The 17,387-nt window shown below is 44.4% G+C and overlaps 1 protein-coding gene across 6 annotated transcripts in view; it reads right to left on the bottom strand.

Moving 5' to 3' along the window:
* The window catches only part of PAK5 (p21 (RAC1) activated kinase 5), a 160,369-nt gene that overhangs the window by 77,975 nt on the left and 65,007 nt on the right, over positions 1–17,387 (bottom strand). For 3 of the 6 annotated variants that reach the window (XM_053284709.1, XM_053284710.1, XM_053284711.1), the window contains one exon: positions 14,296–14,377. The exons of 2 other annotated variants lie outside the window; for them this stretch is intronic. In XM_053284709.1, the coding sequence (XP_053140684.1) occupies positions 14,296–14,377 (82 nt within the window). Of the gene's footprint in view, positions 1–14,295; positions 14,378–14,948; positions 14,978–17,387 lie in introns of those variants that run through there. One more of the 6 variants, XM_053284713.1, reaches the window with a different exon arrangement.

The raw sequence follows: 17,387 nt of genomic DNA, 5'->3' as shown, positions 1-17,387 counted from the left end.
AACAGAACTTAACAGGAAAGGGTGGGGGGAAGGATGAAAAAGCAGTCTCAGCTCCTTCTGGGTTGGGGCAATGATTCTTCAGTACTTTAAGGGCTTATTCATATGACATGGATGTGGTTTGAGTAAATCTGGTGTGTGATCAAATAGTTATCTCTCTTATTTATTTAAAATATTTATATCCTGCTCCTCCAGTACAATGCTGCTCAGAGCGGCTTACAAGAACAGCAAAACCATAAGACAAAACCACATTTAAAAAATTAATCTTTTTTAAAAAACAAAACAAAAACAAGGCCTAATTAAGACCAAATCTACATGTTTAAAATGTTAAACTTTAAAAATCTTAAAATCCACCAGACACAGACTGCAGGAAACAACCACTAAAAAGTCTCTCTAAAAATATGGGTCCGAGGGTTTGGTTTTTTGGGGAAGATCTTGAAAGAGGGAGCATGGCAAAGCTCTTCTGGGAGAGCATTCTGAAGCTGAGTGGCCACAACTGAAAAGGCCCTGTCTCTAGCTCCCACTGATCCAACCTCAATCTATGGCAGGCCTGTGAGTAGTGGGCCTGAGAAACTGAACTAGGGACTCTAGCAGATTTGTGTTGGCAAATGTTATGCTTCATTGTGCATCTAGATTGCTGATCAGCCTCTGATGGCCAAAGTGGAAATGTATACTGAATTAATTGTGGGTAGAATGGTGAGATGAGTTTGTGTTGAAGCAGACCACTTTGACAGGAGTCATATGCTATGCAAATCCAATCTACCCGAATTTAGCCTGTCTTTACATTAGAACGTAAGCATTTCATTAAATCTAGGATCTTCTTGCCTGCCCATTGCCAATTACTTTGCATTAAACACAGGAGAGTGGGAAATTAGCAATGACTGTCAAGGACTTTATTAAAAAAAGAATCATTTAGTTGTTTTTTGACAGGGTTTTGGGCAAAGGCCCACAGGGTTTTAAGCAAAAGCTGTGGAAAATGCACAGGCCTTGAGACACACAATATGAAAATAGGTATGATAAGCCTTACATGTTCCATTTTTAATAAGTCATTTAATTAAGGATGAGTTTCTGCAAAATACCTGTCTTAGACACAGCATTAAATCCAGTGGGGTAATGTGTGATTACCCTTTGCCAGTTTTCAGTCACATCCCTTATAAGTGTACTTTCTTGATGAGGTTTCAGTGGAATATAGAAAATGAATAATGCAATCTTAACTGGCTTTATGTATTAATGTAGTTAAGAGGTGACCACCACCCCTCTCCCACCTTGAAAATGCATGACCTGAATTTAGGCATCCACAAAGCCTTAGGGATTATTTTCTGCTCGTTAAAAGATAACATATACCAATGACAGAACCAATGCTAGAGCCACCCTAGAGCACCAAAGTTTGGAGAGTTGTTTGGCATTGGTATGGTGTTCTACACAACAGAATCTATTCTCTGTCATTCAGATGCTGATGTGCTCTGTGGCCAGCTTGACTGAAACTTACTCAAGTGTATGTGGAAGTGCCTCAAGTAATGCACTGCAATTGTTCCAAGATGTAAAGTGAGTAACAGGCAGAAACAAACTGTACTAATTTCATATATTCTGTGAGTATGCATTTGGCTCATACTAGAAATGCAGGGAGGCGGGGCACGGCAATTAAATTAAATTGCTCTTTCCAACACTTTATAAACCTGTCACATATATTCAGTGGTTAATTAGCAAAATAAATGACATTTTCTTCATACTGTGCTGTAAATTGAAATGTATTTTGCTATAGTAATATAGCACACATTTAGTACTCTTACATCTGAGACAAACGGATTTACTTGGCAGATTAAATACATTTCCCATCCCAATGAGGATAAAGTCTGCATGTTGACATAACAGCGAAGAGAAAACTTTAAAAAGTGAGACTGCATAATTGCAGGACCATGTATATGTGTATACCAACAAACAGTTAAGATAGGACAGACAGTTGAGCAACAGAAAATCCGACACATTTAATTCTTAAGTCTCCCATTTTTAAAAAACCAGTATCATCTTAAAAGCATTTTGTTCACTTTTCAACATAGATATAGATATAAAGAAATGTATTTTCCCATAACAGTAGGCATTCTCCATAGTATGGATTTCATTTTTATGTTAGGAGGCTCCTCTGTGTTGACTTCTGTCTGTAAACTGTGACTTGTTGCATGAAGCTAAAAGAATTTTCTTTTCCTTATCTTGTTTGGTTGCATGGTAAAACATTGAAAGTTTAGCATGCCATTCAAATGTCTTATGTTTTATATCTGCTTCCTTCATGAACACAAAGAAATCTTATGTAGGTTTAAGTAAGACTTTATTCAGAAACAACTCCCTTACCTCTTTCTTAGAGATGTGCAAACAGATTTGAGATTGAATCTGTTCAAGCCTGAATCAGGCCGTTTCGAGTGATTCAAACTCGAAACACCCTTAAAATAAAGGGCCTGATTTGAGTTCGAATCAAATGACCCCAATTCAAGCTTGGATAGATTCGACAGATTTGAATGCCATTCTGGTGTGCTTCCCCCACTTGCTGATTGGTTTTCTGGCACTGGCTTTCGATTGGCTCAAGATCTCCTTGCTTCTTGACTGACATACTATCATACAAATCTAGTATTGTCATGAGCAGCTGTGCACCCTGTGTGGCTGGGAGCGGGAAGGGAAGGAACGGGAACAAAAAGGAATGAATTTCAAAAAAAATTCAAAGGGCCTGGGGAGGGGAGGCAGAGAGAGACCTTTGTGTGCCCTTGAAGATGATACATCAGGAGAAGAGGAAGGAAGGAATTAAGGAAGGTTTAATTTTTGTGGTTTTCTTTTCTCAGCACTGAGTACAATATGCTGTGCTACTACTACTGTATTATTGATTATCTGTTTTTTCTAGATCTCAGATTGACAAAGGCAGAACTTGGGTGCCTTCCTTCCTTCCTTGAGTTGTGGTTTGGTCTGTTTGTGAGATGGTGTTCTGGAGAGAAATGGATGGCGTGGCAGCTCAGCCACACTGTGTATGTGTGTGTAATATTTTCTTGGTGATTACTGTGAGATGAGCTACAGGTCTGGCCTTGAAACTAACTTGTGCTTCACTCACTGCTCTTGACTGCTCTACAATCTGCATTGCAAGGTATATTCAGTCAAAATGTGGCTGAAGATGTTGTTCTAGTTGAGCTTAAGGCTATGCTTGCTGCTAAGGGTGCTGCTGTGGCAGCTGTTGCAATGCTGGAGTCATAATTGTGTGTGAGAGAGCAACCTGTGCCAATGATGTGACTGAAGTGCAGGCGCTGTGACTGGCAGGAGATTCTGGGTCAGTGGTTCTTTTTTGGTCATTGAGATAGATAGATAAACTTTATTACGATCATAGATCAGACTGTACAACAAAAAACATTACATAAGACTATAGCATATAATACAAACAATATAGCAAATCCTAGCCACATTGAAAGTGATCTTTTTGGCCATTGAAAAAACGTGTGTTCTTTGATGGGAGGGACAGATTCCTTTAACTGTGTGCTTCTAATCTGAATGATTTGCAAGGCAGGGATGCAAAATTGCAAATTGAAATGCAAAACTTGCCATGTGTACTCTGTGAATGCAGTTTATTTAGCTATAGGTAACAATGGGGAAACTCGGAACACTCCATTGTTCTCCATGGCTAGGTCTTAGGGACACCAAAGTGGGTTGGGTGGTACGGCGTGATGGGTGCTACCTATCTCCCAATCCACAAAAGAGATGGGCAGGCAGGTGGTTTTCTTTTTAAAAAAACCCACAAAAACCTTTCCCTCAAAACCCCTTAGGATCCTATTGGGGTTCTTTTTGTGGGGGGGAGGTAAAAAATTTTTAAAAAATAATTTGCTTGCCCATTTTGTTTGTGATTTGGGTGGTAGGTAACACCCATCATGCCCTACCACCCAACCCACTTTGGTGTCCCTAGGACCTATCCATGGGGAACCATGGGGTGTTTTGAGTTCCCCATTGTTCCCTATACCCAAATCACTTGAATTGATTTGTTGAAACAGCTGGCAATGGCTGCTGTTTCGATGAATTAATTCAAGGTTTCTGCAATTAGATTCAAGCTCAAATCAAATAGCAAAATCCCATTAATGCACATCTCTACTCTTTCTCCTTTCCCTCCTTTTTCTTTCTGACTCCACCCACCACATTGTCTCTACAGGATCCCCGTAGCACAAACTTCTAAAAGACAAAGCTTAAAATATTACTGGATAGAATATAACATCTTTGTAAACACTTATTTGGGCAAAAACATAATCGAAACAAATTTTTGTTTCCAAGAAAATCATAGATGTTACTATCCTATAATTCATAGCAATACAGAACGTAGGTTAAAGAAATATCATATTATACAGGCTGATAGGAGCTGCCCAACTTAAGCATTTTACAAACTTTTGCATAAAACCCCATGTTGTTACTTAATCCATCAAATGGATATCCAGGACAATTTCTAGGGTACATGTAATTCTGTACCAAGGCATAAACTATGTAGTAGAGAACCCAAAAACGGCTAACAGAAAATAGCAGCAACATAATAAACAAGAAATGATAATAAAGAGATAAGAAATGATAAAGAGATAAGAAATGATAATAAGAAACAAGAAATTCCCGCTCTGGGAAGAGCAGAAGGTTTCAAGTTCCCTCCCTGGCTTCTCCAAGATAGGGCTGAGAGAGATTCCTGCCTGCAACCTTGGAGAAGCCGCTGCCAGTCTGTGAAGACAATACTGAGCTAGATGGACCAATGGTCTGACTCAGTATATGGCAGTTTCCTATGTTCCTAGTTATGCAGCATTTCCCCAATGTACCAGTTGTCTTCCCTGATCAACTGATAAAAGAGCATTTCCTCCCAAAGTAGGTCCAGTGGCCTACACTGACAGTAGTGTTGTGCTAGTGAGATGTTTTTGCACTAGTTTAAGGATATAATACAGAGATGCTGTGTAGAGAGGAACGTCTAGCAGAAGACGTTGCAGCATTTCACTCCAGTGCATTGCACAGCATGTTGCACAATGTATTGCGCAACTTCAGATCTCCCAGAGAAGGTCCTACATTATTTATTTATTTATTACATTTTATATCCCGCTCTTCCTCCAAGGAGCCCAGAGAGGTGTACTACATACTTAAGTTTCTCCTCACAACAACCCTGTGAAGTAGGTTAGGCTGAGAGAGAAGTGACTGGCCCAGAGTCACCCAGCAAGTATCATAGCTGAATGGGGATTTGAACTCGGGTCTCCCTAGTCCTAGTCTAGTGCACTAGTGGTTGCACTAGTGACTATGCAACCTTGTGGAGCAATGTGCAAGTTTGTGCAGCTCTGCAAACTACTTAAAAGAGTGCAGCTTATCTCACTGCATGAGCACCATGCTAGTCTGGATGTCAGCCAGTGAGTCTTCAGGCCAGGAACCAGGAGAGTGCCAGGGTTTAAGGAATGAAGGGCAAGATAGATAGATAAACTTTATTGCAGTCTTCGACCAATAAAGAAGTATGAAGAAAAAAACACAATGTCATACACATACAGTATAACAACAGCATAGCTTTACGACAGTGGAAGGATAAATTATTCCACTACAGTGGTCATTAGTTGTTGTGGTATATTCATTGCTAGTAAACCAAATTTAGCCACGTTATGGGTAAGGTGGGCTTGATGATCTGATAAAAGAAATAAAACGTGTGCTTCATCTCTGCCTGGTAGATCCTTAATCAAGGGTAAAATTAGTGATTCGTGCGAATCCCTGTAAAAGTTGCAATATAATAAAACATGACCCACATCTTCTATGGCCTGCGTACTACAAGGGCAGTAGTGTTCAGAGTAGGAAGTCCCACCATATCTACCATATAGCACTGCTGAGGGCAGCACATCAAAGCGGGCCAACGCAAATGCTCTGAGATATTTGAGAACTATTAGGGCTTGACAGTAATCAGCTGGCTTGGTGCTCAAGGCATGTCTCCATAATTTTAGTCATTTGGGGGCCTTGCTTAACTCCTGTCACCATTCCATGTCCAACATTCTTTGTTTAACAGCCTTTTTTGCTTGCTCATGGCCCATGGATTACAGCACTTCAGGTGGAAAGCCACAAGCGACGAGCTTTTCTTTAACAGCTGACTTCCACTGCGTCTGAAAACTGTCTTCAAGCATCAGTGGGGCCAGGCCCATTGGTGAGAATACCACCTTCAACCAGTAGTTAAGGGTAGTAATCCACACTCAGGTTTCCGCTTGCATGACTCCCAATTCCAGTCTTAATGCTGTACTGGAGATGCATTTTGGGGCTTGCATAATTGATCTTAGAAACTTAGATTGTATTGTCTTTATCCAGCTAAGGTTGGAGTAAAGGCCCAATTGAGCACCGTATAGCAGCTGTGCCACTACTTTTGCCTCAAATAGTTTCAAAGCCACTGGGACATATCGCCCTCCCTTGGCATAATAGTAAGACATGATGGCCAAGGCACTCCTCTGTGATACTTGTGAAATAGGGGTGTGCACAGAACCGTCTGGCCCAGTTCGGTTCGAGGTCATCTCGAACGGAACCAGGCCAGTTTGGTCCAGCCCCCATCGAACCCTCACCCAGCCTCCCTCATCACTGCCACGGCCGGATAAAGGTAGCCTTTTTGGCCCTTTAGGGCCTTCATGAAGCGAGCGGCGGCGGCATTTGTGCATGCACGGCAGCTGAAATGGCGCTGCTTGCTTTACAGAGGCCCAAAAGGGCAAAAAGGACTACCTTTACCCAGCCGCAGTGGTAATGAGGGAGGTCAGTGGGGGGAGAGGGAACCCTCGCGGACCCCCCCTCCACGGCCACAGCAAGCCCCCCGAAGGGGCTACAGGTAGTTACTTTTAATTTTAATTTTTAAAAAAAAGTTCATGGACCTGCCGGACCGGCAGTTCGGTTCCTGTCCGGATGGAACCTGGGGGGGGGGGTCAGTTTGATCACGAACCCGCAAACCCCCAGACCGAACCGTCAGACTGTGGACCGCCAGACCGTTTCCACACATCCCTATATAGGAGGCAACCTGCAGTCTGGGGCGCCAGGCAATCTCCCCCTTCCCTTGGCCAAGTGCTTGTCAAAAGAGGGGGGAAGGTTGCATGGTACTTTTGTCAGCATGAAAAGCAACTTCTTATGAGGGGTGGCTCGCCTTTCAGGAGGGACTCAGAAGAAATCCCTTCCAAAATGGCTACTTGGGCACTGAAAGTTAAGCTCTGCCAAGCTTTGGCACAGCACACAAGTATTTGTGTTGTTGATTGCTCTTGGGCTCATAGAGTCATAGAGGTGGCCATATGGAAATGCTATAGCACTTCCAGATGGAGTGTTTAATCTGGGATTGCCACATTTGGCCCACTCACTCTTTACAGGGGACGCACACATCTTCTTCATCCATCGGTGCATTTTCCCCGCACCGCACACGCTTACATAATCACATTTGTTAACACAGAAAAATCTGACTTTTTGGAGAACCATGGTACCGTAGCACAAGAGCTGAACTTATGAGCTACCATGAGCAATACTGTTTCATCTTTTCTTTTGAGAGGCACACACCCAGCACACCCAGGCGGCGGCAAGTGCGCATGCGTGCCACAACGAACGCATGCGTATAGGCTACTGGAGCTCTGCAGGGCTAACGACGGGGCCAGGGGCGGCAGAGGGAACACTGCCGCCCCAGAAACATTTACTAAAACTACAGCGCCGGAGGGGGAAGAGCGGCGGGGGGGGGGGTTAAGTACTACCCCCCGCCCTTAAAGCTACAACCCCCCCCCGTGCCCATCCAGACAGGTTCGGAGGGATGCACATCCCTACTCTATCCCCTGAGGGGAATATCTTACAGAGCTCACACTTCTAGTCTCCCATTCATGTGCAACCAAGGCAGACCCTGCTTAGCTAAGGGGACAAGTCATGCTTGCTACCACAAGACCAGCAATCCTCTCCTAGAGAGAAATGAGCACTACTTACATAGTAGTTATACAACTGTAAAACACAGACAAAACGGCAGTGATGATTAGATCAAGGCAACTTTGCAACATCACTTTAAAAGCTATGCAACCTCCAAGTTGCCATACGGTCACACTATGTCCATTATATTGCAAATGTTATCAGCTTCAGCCACAGCTTCTTGCTTTTGGGAAAGTGATTTTGCTCGAATAAAACAACCGCAACAGCCTCAAGCACCTTATGTGAACACAGTCACCTCTTTTCAGATTTTGAAATTATATGGACTCTGCACATCAATAGTATGCAGAAAATGGTTTTCTGTACACCATGGGTAGGCAGACATAAAGCTTCTGTTAACTATTTTTTTTTTTGCCAGAGCCTTGGGAACTACCTGCACAAAACAGCAGCTTGGAGAGGTAGAGACAGTCACAAAATGGAAGCTTGTACAAAAATGTGTGCCAACAGGATAAAGGATTTTAAAATAAAAATGCCTGAATTACAGGAGAATTTTGCTGCAGGATAGGAGGCGAGCAAGGGAGGCCATGTGTGTGTGTGTGTGTGTAAGGTTAGAAGGAGAATTGGAGAGAGGTTAATGGGAGAGAAAGTTAAAGCAATCTTGATCACTTGAAGAGAGAGAGTGAAAAATGGCCATGCCCCCTCTTAGCCAGCCAATCCGATTTTCAGTATTGGCTGGAAGGAAAGGAAGGAAGAAGAAAGCCTAAACACCTGGAGAACTACTTCAGATAAGTCTGGGAGCTCCCAGTAGCTACCTAATAAGCCCAGGAGCTCCCCAACTACCTAACACCTGCCCCTGCTGTAGACCCACCATCTCTATAACGTGATGAGGCGATTCTCACGAGCAGCAGGAACTGGGTTAAGGGAGCCCAGCCCGGTTCCTGCTGCTCATGTGCAGCAACCGGAGCCATGCAGCTCCTGGTGGTGGCTCGGCAGCACGCCTGCTTATGAAGCCCACCGCTTAACCCAGGTTTCAGGTGCAAGAGTGCCCGAAAACTGGGTTAAAAGATTGTGTGTCGCCGCAGCGTGCAGCTCCGTGCTGCAGTGATTCATAAGTAGCCCCCAATGCTGGGAGGCTTGTTGTAGGGAGGGCTCCAACAAGCCTCCCAGCATCGGGGGTTCCCCACAAGGCACCATGCACTCGCGTGGTGCCTTATGGGACTTCCGGGAGCCGGGAGGCCTCCAATCCCCACCACCTCAACCGGCTGCGTGACGGAGCCGGTAATCGTCTGGGTGGCAAATCTGGCCAGCCAAAGAGTACTGCCTGATGGTCTGCGGGGAGAACGGGTCAAAACTGCTCTCCTTGCAGACCTCATTTTGGCTCTACAGACGGATTGTGTGTAGAGCCTTGATGGCAGATTGACAGTTACAGCTGCATTTATCATTTGAAACATCTGTATGCCACTTCTCCTACATTCAAGGCAGTTCACAAAAAAAGACATAACACAGACCCAAGTAGAATCAGAGGTGGATAAAGAGAGCACATAATGCTAGAGGAACCAAAATAAGCCCAGCTGTTATTTTTATCCTTTCCCAGGAACTGCAACTGTTCCAGTTCTACGATTATTCTGTTAATGGGGCTTTGGTCATCCAGTGCCAAATAATACTATTTATCTTGTCATTCCCCACACTGCTTGACAGTGGTGGCTTGGTGACAACTTGCCCGACTCTTTCCCTCCATGATACGAATCCAATCCAGGGTGGAATCTTAGCAAGCAATAAAACAAATCTCTTTCCACCTGGGAGTTATTCACACATGGCTTCATGCTGTGGGATAAATGCTGAGTGAAGCCACTTCGAATCACACTCATGGCACTGAGGGAAGCAGCCCCTCTGCTCTTGGCTTTTGTTTTCGAAAATTCACATGGCTACATCTGCATTTCTAAAGAGAGTACCCCTCTTATCATGCTAATGATTCTACATCAGTGCCTCTCTCTATTTGCTCTGGCATTTTCAGAAAAAGTAGCTTAAAACCAGCATTTTAAAAACCCAGAAATACCTCGAGATAAGCTAGAATTCACAAGACAAAGCCCGATTTGTGTGTGGAGTGGGTCCAAGGATCTCAAAGGGACTTCGGGGTAAGTTTGACTGGTATATGAATGCACACACTCTCTTCTGAGGGAGATTCAGGGTAGAAACCCTGTCTGTAAAGCCTCCAGGTGGGGGAAATAGTAGGGTTGTGTACAATGTTTCTACGTCAAAACATTTCAACTTGAAATAGGCCATGTTTCAAGCTTAAAACAGAACACCCTTTAAATAAAGGGCTCGTTTTGAGCTCAGAACAAAAGATCCCTGTCTCGATCAAAACATTTTGACATTTCTAGCACCATTTTGGAGCCCGTTTTTCCCTTGCTGATTGGCTTTCTGGCACTGGCTTCTGATTGGCTTGCAATCTCCTGGCTTCTTGGCTTGTGTGGAGGAACAACTATCCCACCACACTACCACAGGCGACAGATTCCACCTCTGCCACCACTGTGGAGGAACAGCCCTCTATTCCTCCTTTTTAGTGCTGCCACCAAGTGGACTTTTGGAGTGGCTGGGTCCACTACAACAGCCCCTCAAACGCCCCCCCCAAAAGTTCAGTAGTGTGGAAAGGCTTATAAGCGTGGGGTGGAGACAATCAACAAGCCTCTGTTTAAAAAAAAATCACAAGAAAACTTACTTTTAGAAAAATTGGTTCAATTAAAACATTACTTTTGCAGCAAACCCCCCCCCCCACAAGAAATTCAAAACAGTTATAAACAGAGAAGGTCAGTAAAAATAAAAACTGGAAAAAACACATCTACTGCCTGACTCTATGCTGGTCCCTACTCAGAGACAGAGTCCTCTGTGATTCCTTGTCAGCTTCTGGCTTGCTGGGTGGTTCTGATTACAGCATAGTATCTGGGGCTCAATCCAGCCTGGCTCTTCTTTTTCTTCTTAGTGATTTCAGCTGAATTTCCCCCTCCAGCAGACTGACTTCTAGGACTCTGTCTTCTTCAACCTTCAGCTCTGATTCTCTCCAGCAGACTTGCTTCTCTGGCTTCCAAGACTCTTTCCAGCCAACTCTCTTGACTTCTCCTTCTAGGCCAGGCCTCTGTCTCTCAGGGCTATCTCTCAGGAATCTGTTGTGTTGACTTCACTCGTCTCCCTCTCCAAACACTCTGAATTTCCCAATGGAGAAACTCCAGTTTCTCTGGCCCAACTGTTTTTTAAGCCATCCAATTAGAACAAGCAAATATTCTGCCTCTTTTCTCCTTGGCTGGTTGGACACTAAGTTGTTGTTTTTTAAACTACCCACAGAGTGTTTTCTGTTTCTTTTCTGTCCTTTTATTGGTGGTGGTGGGCACAGCCCCCCTTGCCCTTTCTGACTGACCGCCACTGTCATTCACATTGTGAATGACTGTACCTGTGTATATATCTGTACCTGTGTACACTGTACAGTTGTCATACGACTGTTGAATATAACGCGAGAATGGGCCTAGTGTTAACTCTACATCTTCTCTGAGAGCTCCATTGGAGCCATATACTCAAACTGTGCTTCTCCTGAAATTTTATCCCCAGATGCATCTCATCCCCATCTCTCACTTCCCTGGCTGAGTTAGGCTTCCATGGCACTTCCCCAGAATTCTTTTAGGGGAGTTTGCTCTTCGGCCTCCACTCTTCTTGTCAGAAGATAGCAGGGGTGGGTCTGCAACAAGTATTCTGCTAAAGCACTGCTATTTCTCTCATTGGGCTAATGGATATGCTGTTAACATGTATCGCTGTCCTCTTTCATTCTAGAGGTTTTCAGACAGAGACTGGACAGCCCACTGTCGAGGATGCTGTAGCAGTTTTCTGCTTAGAGAAGGGGGTTGGACAAGAAGACCTTTCAACTCTATTCTTCTATGAGCCTATGCAGGGCTGGCTCTAAAAGGAAGAGCACCCTGGGCAAGGAATGCCTTTGGCACCTGTCCCCCATCCTGAGGTTACTATAGTCCACTCAACAAACAGTGAGCTACCTAGCTCAGCATCTTCAGGGAGATGCCCAGGGCAACCACCCAGCTCACCTGAAGGCCAGCCCTGAGCCTATGATATGAACGGGCCAAGCTTCTGGAAGGGAGGGGGAGGAGACGTCGCAGAATGCCAAACCCCAAGGAAGTATGAATGAAAGCATGACGGAGAGCTTTGGGATTGTGTTTGTTGGCCCTGCTGCCAACCTCTACACGTGGCCAAATATGCTCCTCCAGCTGTTTTTAGTCTACAACTCCCAGGAGCCTGGGAGGATGGGAGTTGTAGGCCAAACACAGTTGGAGGGCCACAATTGGACAGCTCTGTTGTATGCACTGGCTTGCTATATGTGGTCCATGCCCTGCAAAAATGGGAGATACAGCTAATACTCACTTCATGAGTATTACACCCATCCTGCGTCAGCTTCATTGGCTACCGGTCCGCTTCCAGGCTAGATTCAAGGTGCTGGTATTGACCTTTAAAGCCCTACACGGCTTGGGGCCGGGGTACCTGTCGGACTGCATTCACCCATATGAATCTGCCAGGGCCCTCCAATCATCATTTCAGGGCCTGCTCATGACCCCGCCACTAACAGAGATCCGGTTGGCGGGGACTAGAGACAGGGCCTTTTCGGTTGTGGCCCCTCATCTTTGGAACGCCCTCCCTGAAGAACTTCACCATGCTTCCTCCCTCAGTGGACATCTTAAAACACACCTTTTAAAAGAGGCTTTTTAATATCATTATTATTTTGTTTTATCTGGTAGGTTCTTCAGCTTCTTTAGCTTTTTATAATTTTTGGTTTTAATTTGAACCTAATAATTGTTTTTAATCTGACTTTAAAAAATTATTACTTGTATCTGTGTCTATCTTATTGTTGTAAGCCATCCCAAGCAGTATTGAGCTGGAGGGGCGGGGTATAAATATTTTTAATAAATAATAATAATGTGCACAGAGCAGCAGAATTGTACACATTCAGGTGTGCAAATGGGATTTGAATGTTGAGTAGTTGTGGAAGTAGGCACAATCCCAGGCCTCATCGCCCCTCCCCATGTTCATTTGTACACACATGACCACAGCAGACCCTCTTTCAGGAACTACTAATTAAAAGTCCAATTTACACATGACATTTAATGTTGGAGTGTTGGACTATGTTGCTGTTAATTAATGTAGCATGAGCCCCAATGGGCTTAGTTTTTCTTTAGTCAATAGTAGGTATTGGGAGGGTGGATCTGTATTGGGTTCAGGACGCTGGAGGCTGTGACCCTTTGCCCCCACCAGGGTCCCGGTCCCAGTCCCAAGTGCCCCACATTGCTGCTGTTTCCCCAGAAGGAATGCACCCCCCACATATGGATGATCTCCCTAGTAGAAAGAAAACTAAACTGACCAGGGCTAATGTTTATATCTGAAGAAAGCAGGGTGGGAAATTCCCAAAGGTGCTGAAGAGTTTTCATAAATTAGTTGATTGAATATTGCCTGGCACGTTTCAAGCATGAGATCCTCTTCTTCAGAGGCAACTTAAGTAAATAACATTAATCAAAGTATCTTCTGCTTACTTGCCTCTCTGGGTCCTTCCCCCCACCCCCCCACACTTTTAGTTCTAATTTGCTGGTGCTATGTCATTTTCTCCCCCCTTCCTCTCCTCATGCTTGGCTATATCTCCATTCTTTCTCCAAGGGGCTCAGGGAAGTACATGGTTATTTGTATCCACACGACGACACTATGAGGTAGTTCAGACTAAGATAAATGACTGGTCCAAAGTTATCCAATGAGCTTCATGTCTGAATGGGGATTTGAACTTTGATCTCCCCAGCCCTAATCCGACACTCTAACCATCAGAAGGTAAAGTGTGCCATTGAGTCGGTGTTGACTCCTGGCGACCACAGTGCCCTGTGGTTGTCTTTGGTAGAATACAGGAGGGGTTTACCATTGCCATCTCCTGCACAGTACACGATGATGCCTTTCAGCATCTTCCTATATCGCTGCTGCCCGATATAGGTGTTTCCCATAGTCTGGGAAACATGCCAGCAGGGATTCGAACCATCAACCTCTGACTTGCTAGTCAAGTCATTTCTCGCTGTGCCATTAGGGGGCTACTCTAACCATTACACCAGCATAAAGTTTGATCAATATAGTTGTGACCCGAGTTTAAATCCTTCTGATGCTGTCTCACCTCTTATTCAGGGGTCCAGACACAGCAGACTGGCTCTCACATTAAACACAGCATGAAGTATGGCCCTGTTTCATCACTTTATCTTTTACAAAAAAACTAAGTTGGTCTCTTCCTTTGAAGTTACTGCAACTCTACACAATCCGATAAGAAGAAAACATTGAAGCAATTCCAAGCCATCTGAGCCTTGCCATTGCCAATGCTTCTTCCAAAGCACACAATACCTTGTTTATTGTTGAAAATGCCTTCACTGGTCACACCACAACACAGCAGGGTGTCTCGGGATGGCTGGCCCATGAGAAACATCTAATAGAGATGCACAATGAAATAAACACAACTAAATAAAAATCAGACAATGTGGGCTTGTACAGCAATAGTATAAGCTGGCACAGAATTACCAAAGAAACAATGTGGTCATTTGGGAACAATGCTCCTCCTCCTCCTCCTCCCTGAATGCCACTTTTGTATGAGGTTTCCTATTTTGATACATCAGCTGACATTAGTAAATAAGCCTTCCTGAAAACAAGCAAGGCTGAGCTCCATGTCAGGGTCTCTCGGTCCTGGGGGTGCTCTGGGTGGTTCCCCACAGATTGTCTGGGTGGCAGGGAGAGGGGGGCAGCTCTTTTCTTTGTTGACTCTCCCAGCAGTGACTCCACTATACAACCCCATGCAACTGATTTTGGCCTACATGGGTGACCAAGAAAAGGGCCGGAGCCTGATAATCTTACCAAGTGGACATACAACTAGGGTTGCCAACTCTAACTGAAGAAGCTATTCCTGGAGATCCACCCCCCCCGGCCGCCCATCACCACATAGACAATCCCCCCCCCCTCAGTGTCAAGTCATTAAAATCTCCTGGATGGCTTTCAATAGTCACCTGGAGAGTGATGCCGATTCCTGGAGACTCCAAACCAGTCCTGGAGGGTTGGCAACCCCCACATGCTACTCCTACATCCAGCTTAGAAATAAAGCACACACCACCATCCACATGGGAGCTTTCACTAAGGCAGCAGTCACTCTGGGTCTGGGCTGCAGACTGGTGGTAGGAATTTGCAGAACGGAATCCTCCTCCTCCATACAGAAGAGTCCCCTGCCCACAGGAATCTAGCAGATTGGGGAAAATGCTAGACTAGAATCTTTCTCTATGCTAGAGAGAGCCCCAGTTCTCAATGTGGGAGGATTTTTCCATGGAGAGTCATTCAAACTTGTGCTTTCCCACCTGCATTCTGACGTGAATACAGCCCTGACACAGGCTTATCACCTCATTGAAAGCTAGAGCTAATAACCTGACCAAGATATCTATGGAGTGACTTTTCAAATATTCTCAACAAGGTAAATTCTTTAACAGGATATAGCTGTCTAATGACCACACACATTATTGGTATACCTCTTTAAACTATCCTAAAGGGGGTGAAAGGGACAGGCAGAGTTGAGATGCTTTTAATGTGATTGTGTTTCTAATCCAACACGAAACAATAAATACCTCTTTGAACATGCTACTCCTAGATTAATTTCCAGTGTACTATGCCAGGCATAACAAAATACAGCTATAGGAGCTAGAAGCTGTTGCTGTTCCACCCCACCCCCACCCCGCCTGGTTTGCATTAGAAGAGAAAATGTCATTAAAGTTACAGAAGTGTCAAGGGCAGAAATGGTGATTTATCAAAGGAGAAAACAAGGAGGGGAGGAAGGGCATAATGAATACATGTTTGCAGTTGCCTAAGGGAAAAATCCAAACCAGAAGTCTGAAATTTATTTCTGCATTAATGAAATGTATTAGCATTAATTGAGCCTTTCTGTAATTGAAATGATTCCAATAGAGTTGCTGCAGAAGTGTGAAATCAATTTATCCTGCACTCAAGCTGTAAAATGGTCTTGAAAATTCACTCAGACTGCACCTTCTACATTCATGATGAGCAGCTGATGAAAATTGACACAGCTCCACTAAAATGGCTGGTTTTGTATCTGCCGAGGATCCTGATACTCTGTCCTGAGGATAATTTCCAAAATTACAGCCTTCCATCTTTCACTGAACCAGAGAACAGTGAGACTGAATGGATCACAGCACTTCAGGGCCATGTACCAAGACAAGATGTTCCACTCACAAAATGTCTGCCATGCTCAGCTGCCTCTCTTTGAGAGTACCAATTGCAATTAAACACCATTTCTTAATATGAAAGAAGTAAATGCAGTCTATAATGAAACCAAATGATGCAATTTTGCAACGTTGCTTGTGGGCCATGGGGCAGACAATCCTTTGGTTTAGGCACAACCCACAACTGTCTGTGTTGTTGTTGTAGAGTATTGCAAGAAAACAGCACAAGTCTTGCCTGCAACTGTCTGTGTTGTTGTTGTAGAGTATTGCAAGAAAACAGCACAAGTCTTGCCTGCAAAATTCAAAGATTCTAGGCCTGTCACACACTACAGGAAAGGTAAAATTTAAAAGTCGAGATCAGTGGGAAAAAAGGTAATATTTTATCTCAGAAACATAGCCCAGCATTACCACACATAGCCCTCATTTTTGTGGAGGGTCAGCAGGACTTTCCACTGGCCAGATCCTACAGAAGGTTGCTTCTCTGTGTGCTTACAGCCCACCTTGTGATTAGTTTCTAAGCAACCACAGAGAGATTAGATGTGATCTCTTTCTATCCTTTCACTGTCCCTCCAATCACATAATGGCACCACTAATGAAACATTATTTATTAATTTTATTTAATTTATCTATCCATTCATTTTCGCATTTATATTCCGCTTCTCAGGTGAACCTTCCAAAGAGGTTTACAAAAAACTTTTTAAAAAGACAATACATCCAGCCACAGATTTACATTTTTACATGGGCCTTAGTCTCACTTCCTCTCTCCTCCCCTTAGAGCAAGATGGTCCCTGGCTGCTCTGTGGTGGCAGTTGGAGGGGCGGGGCTCTTCAGCTGGAACAAATGGCTGGAGGGTGGCATTATGTCTTCCACAAGGCACAGCTTGACCCCTGGAATGGCATGGATCTATTATTTGTACCAGTTCCTCTCCTCTCCCCACCAACAGACAGACAGGCAGGCACATATACAGAGTAGGGAACAAAAATGTCAAAAGTAGCAAAATGCCACCTTGGCTTCTCTGCGAACATAAGAACAGCCCTGTTGGATCAGGCTCAAGGCCTATCTAGTCCAGCATCCTGTTTCCCACAGTGGCCCACCAGATGCCTCTCAGAAGCCCCCAGGCAACAGGTGTGGGCATGCCCTCTTTCCTGCTGTTGCTGCCCTGCAGCTGGCATTGAGAGACATCTTGCCTTTCTGAGGCTGGAAGTGGCCTATAGCCACCAA

Source organism: Hemicordylus capensis, chromosome 1 (assembly GCF_027244095.1).
Source record: "Hemicordylus capensis ecotype Gifberg chromosome 1, rHemCap1.1.pri, whole genome shotgun sequence".
Taxonomy (NCBI): Eukaryota; Metazoa; Chordata; class Lepidosauria; order Squamata; family Cordylidae; genus Hemicordylus; species Hemicordylus capensis.
The sequence above is the reverse complement of the archived record's forward strand: the minus strand, read 5'-3'. Positions and strand labels throughout refer to the sequence as shown.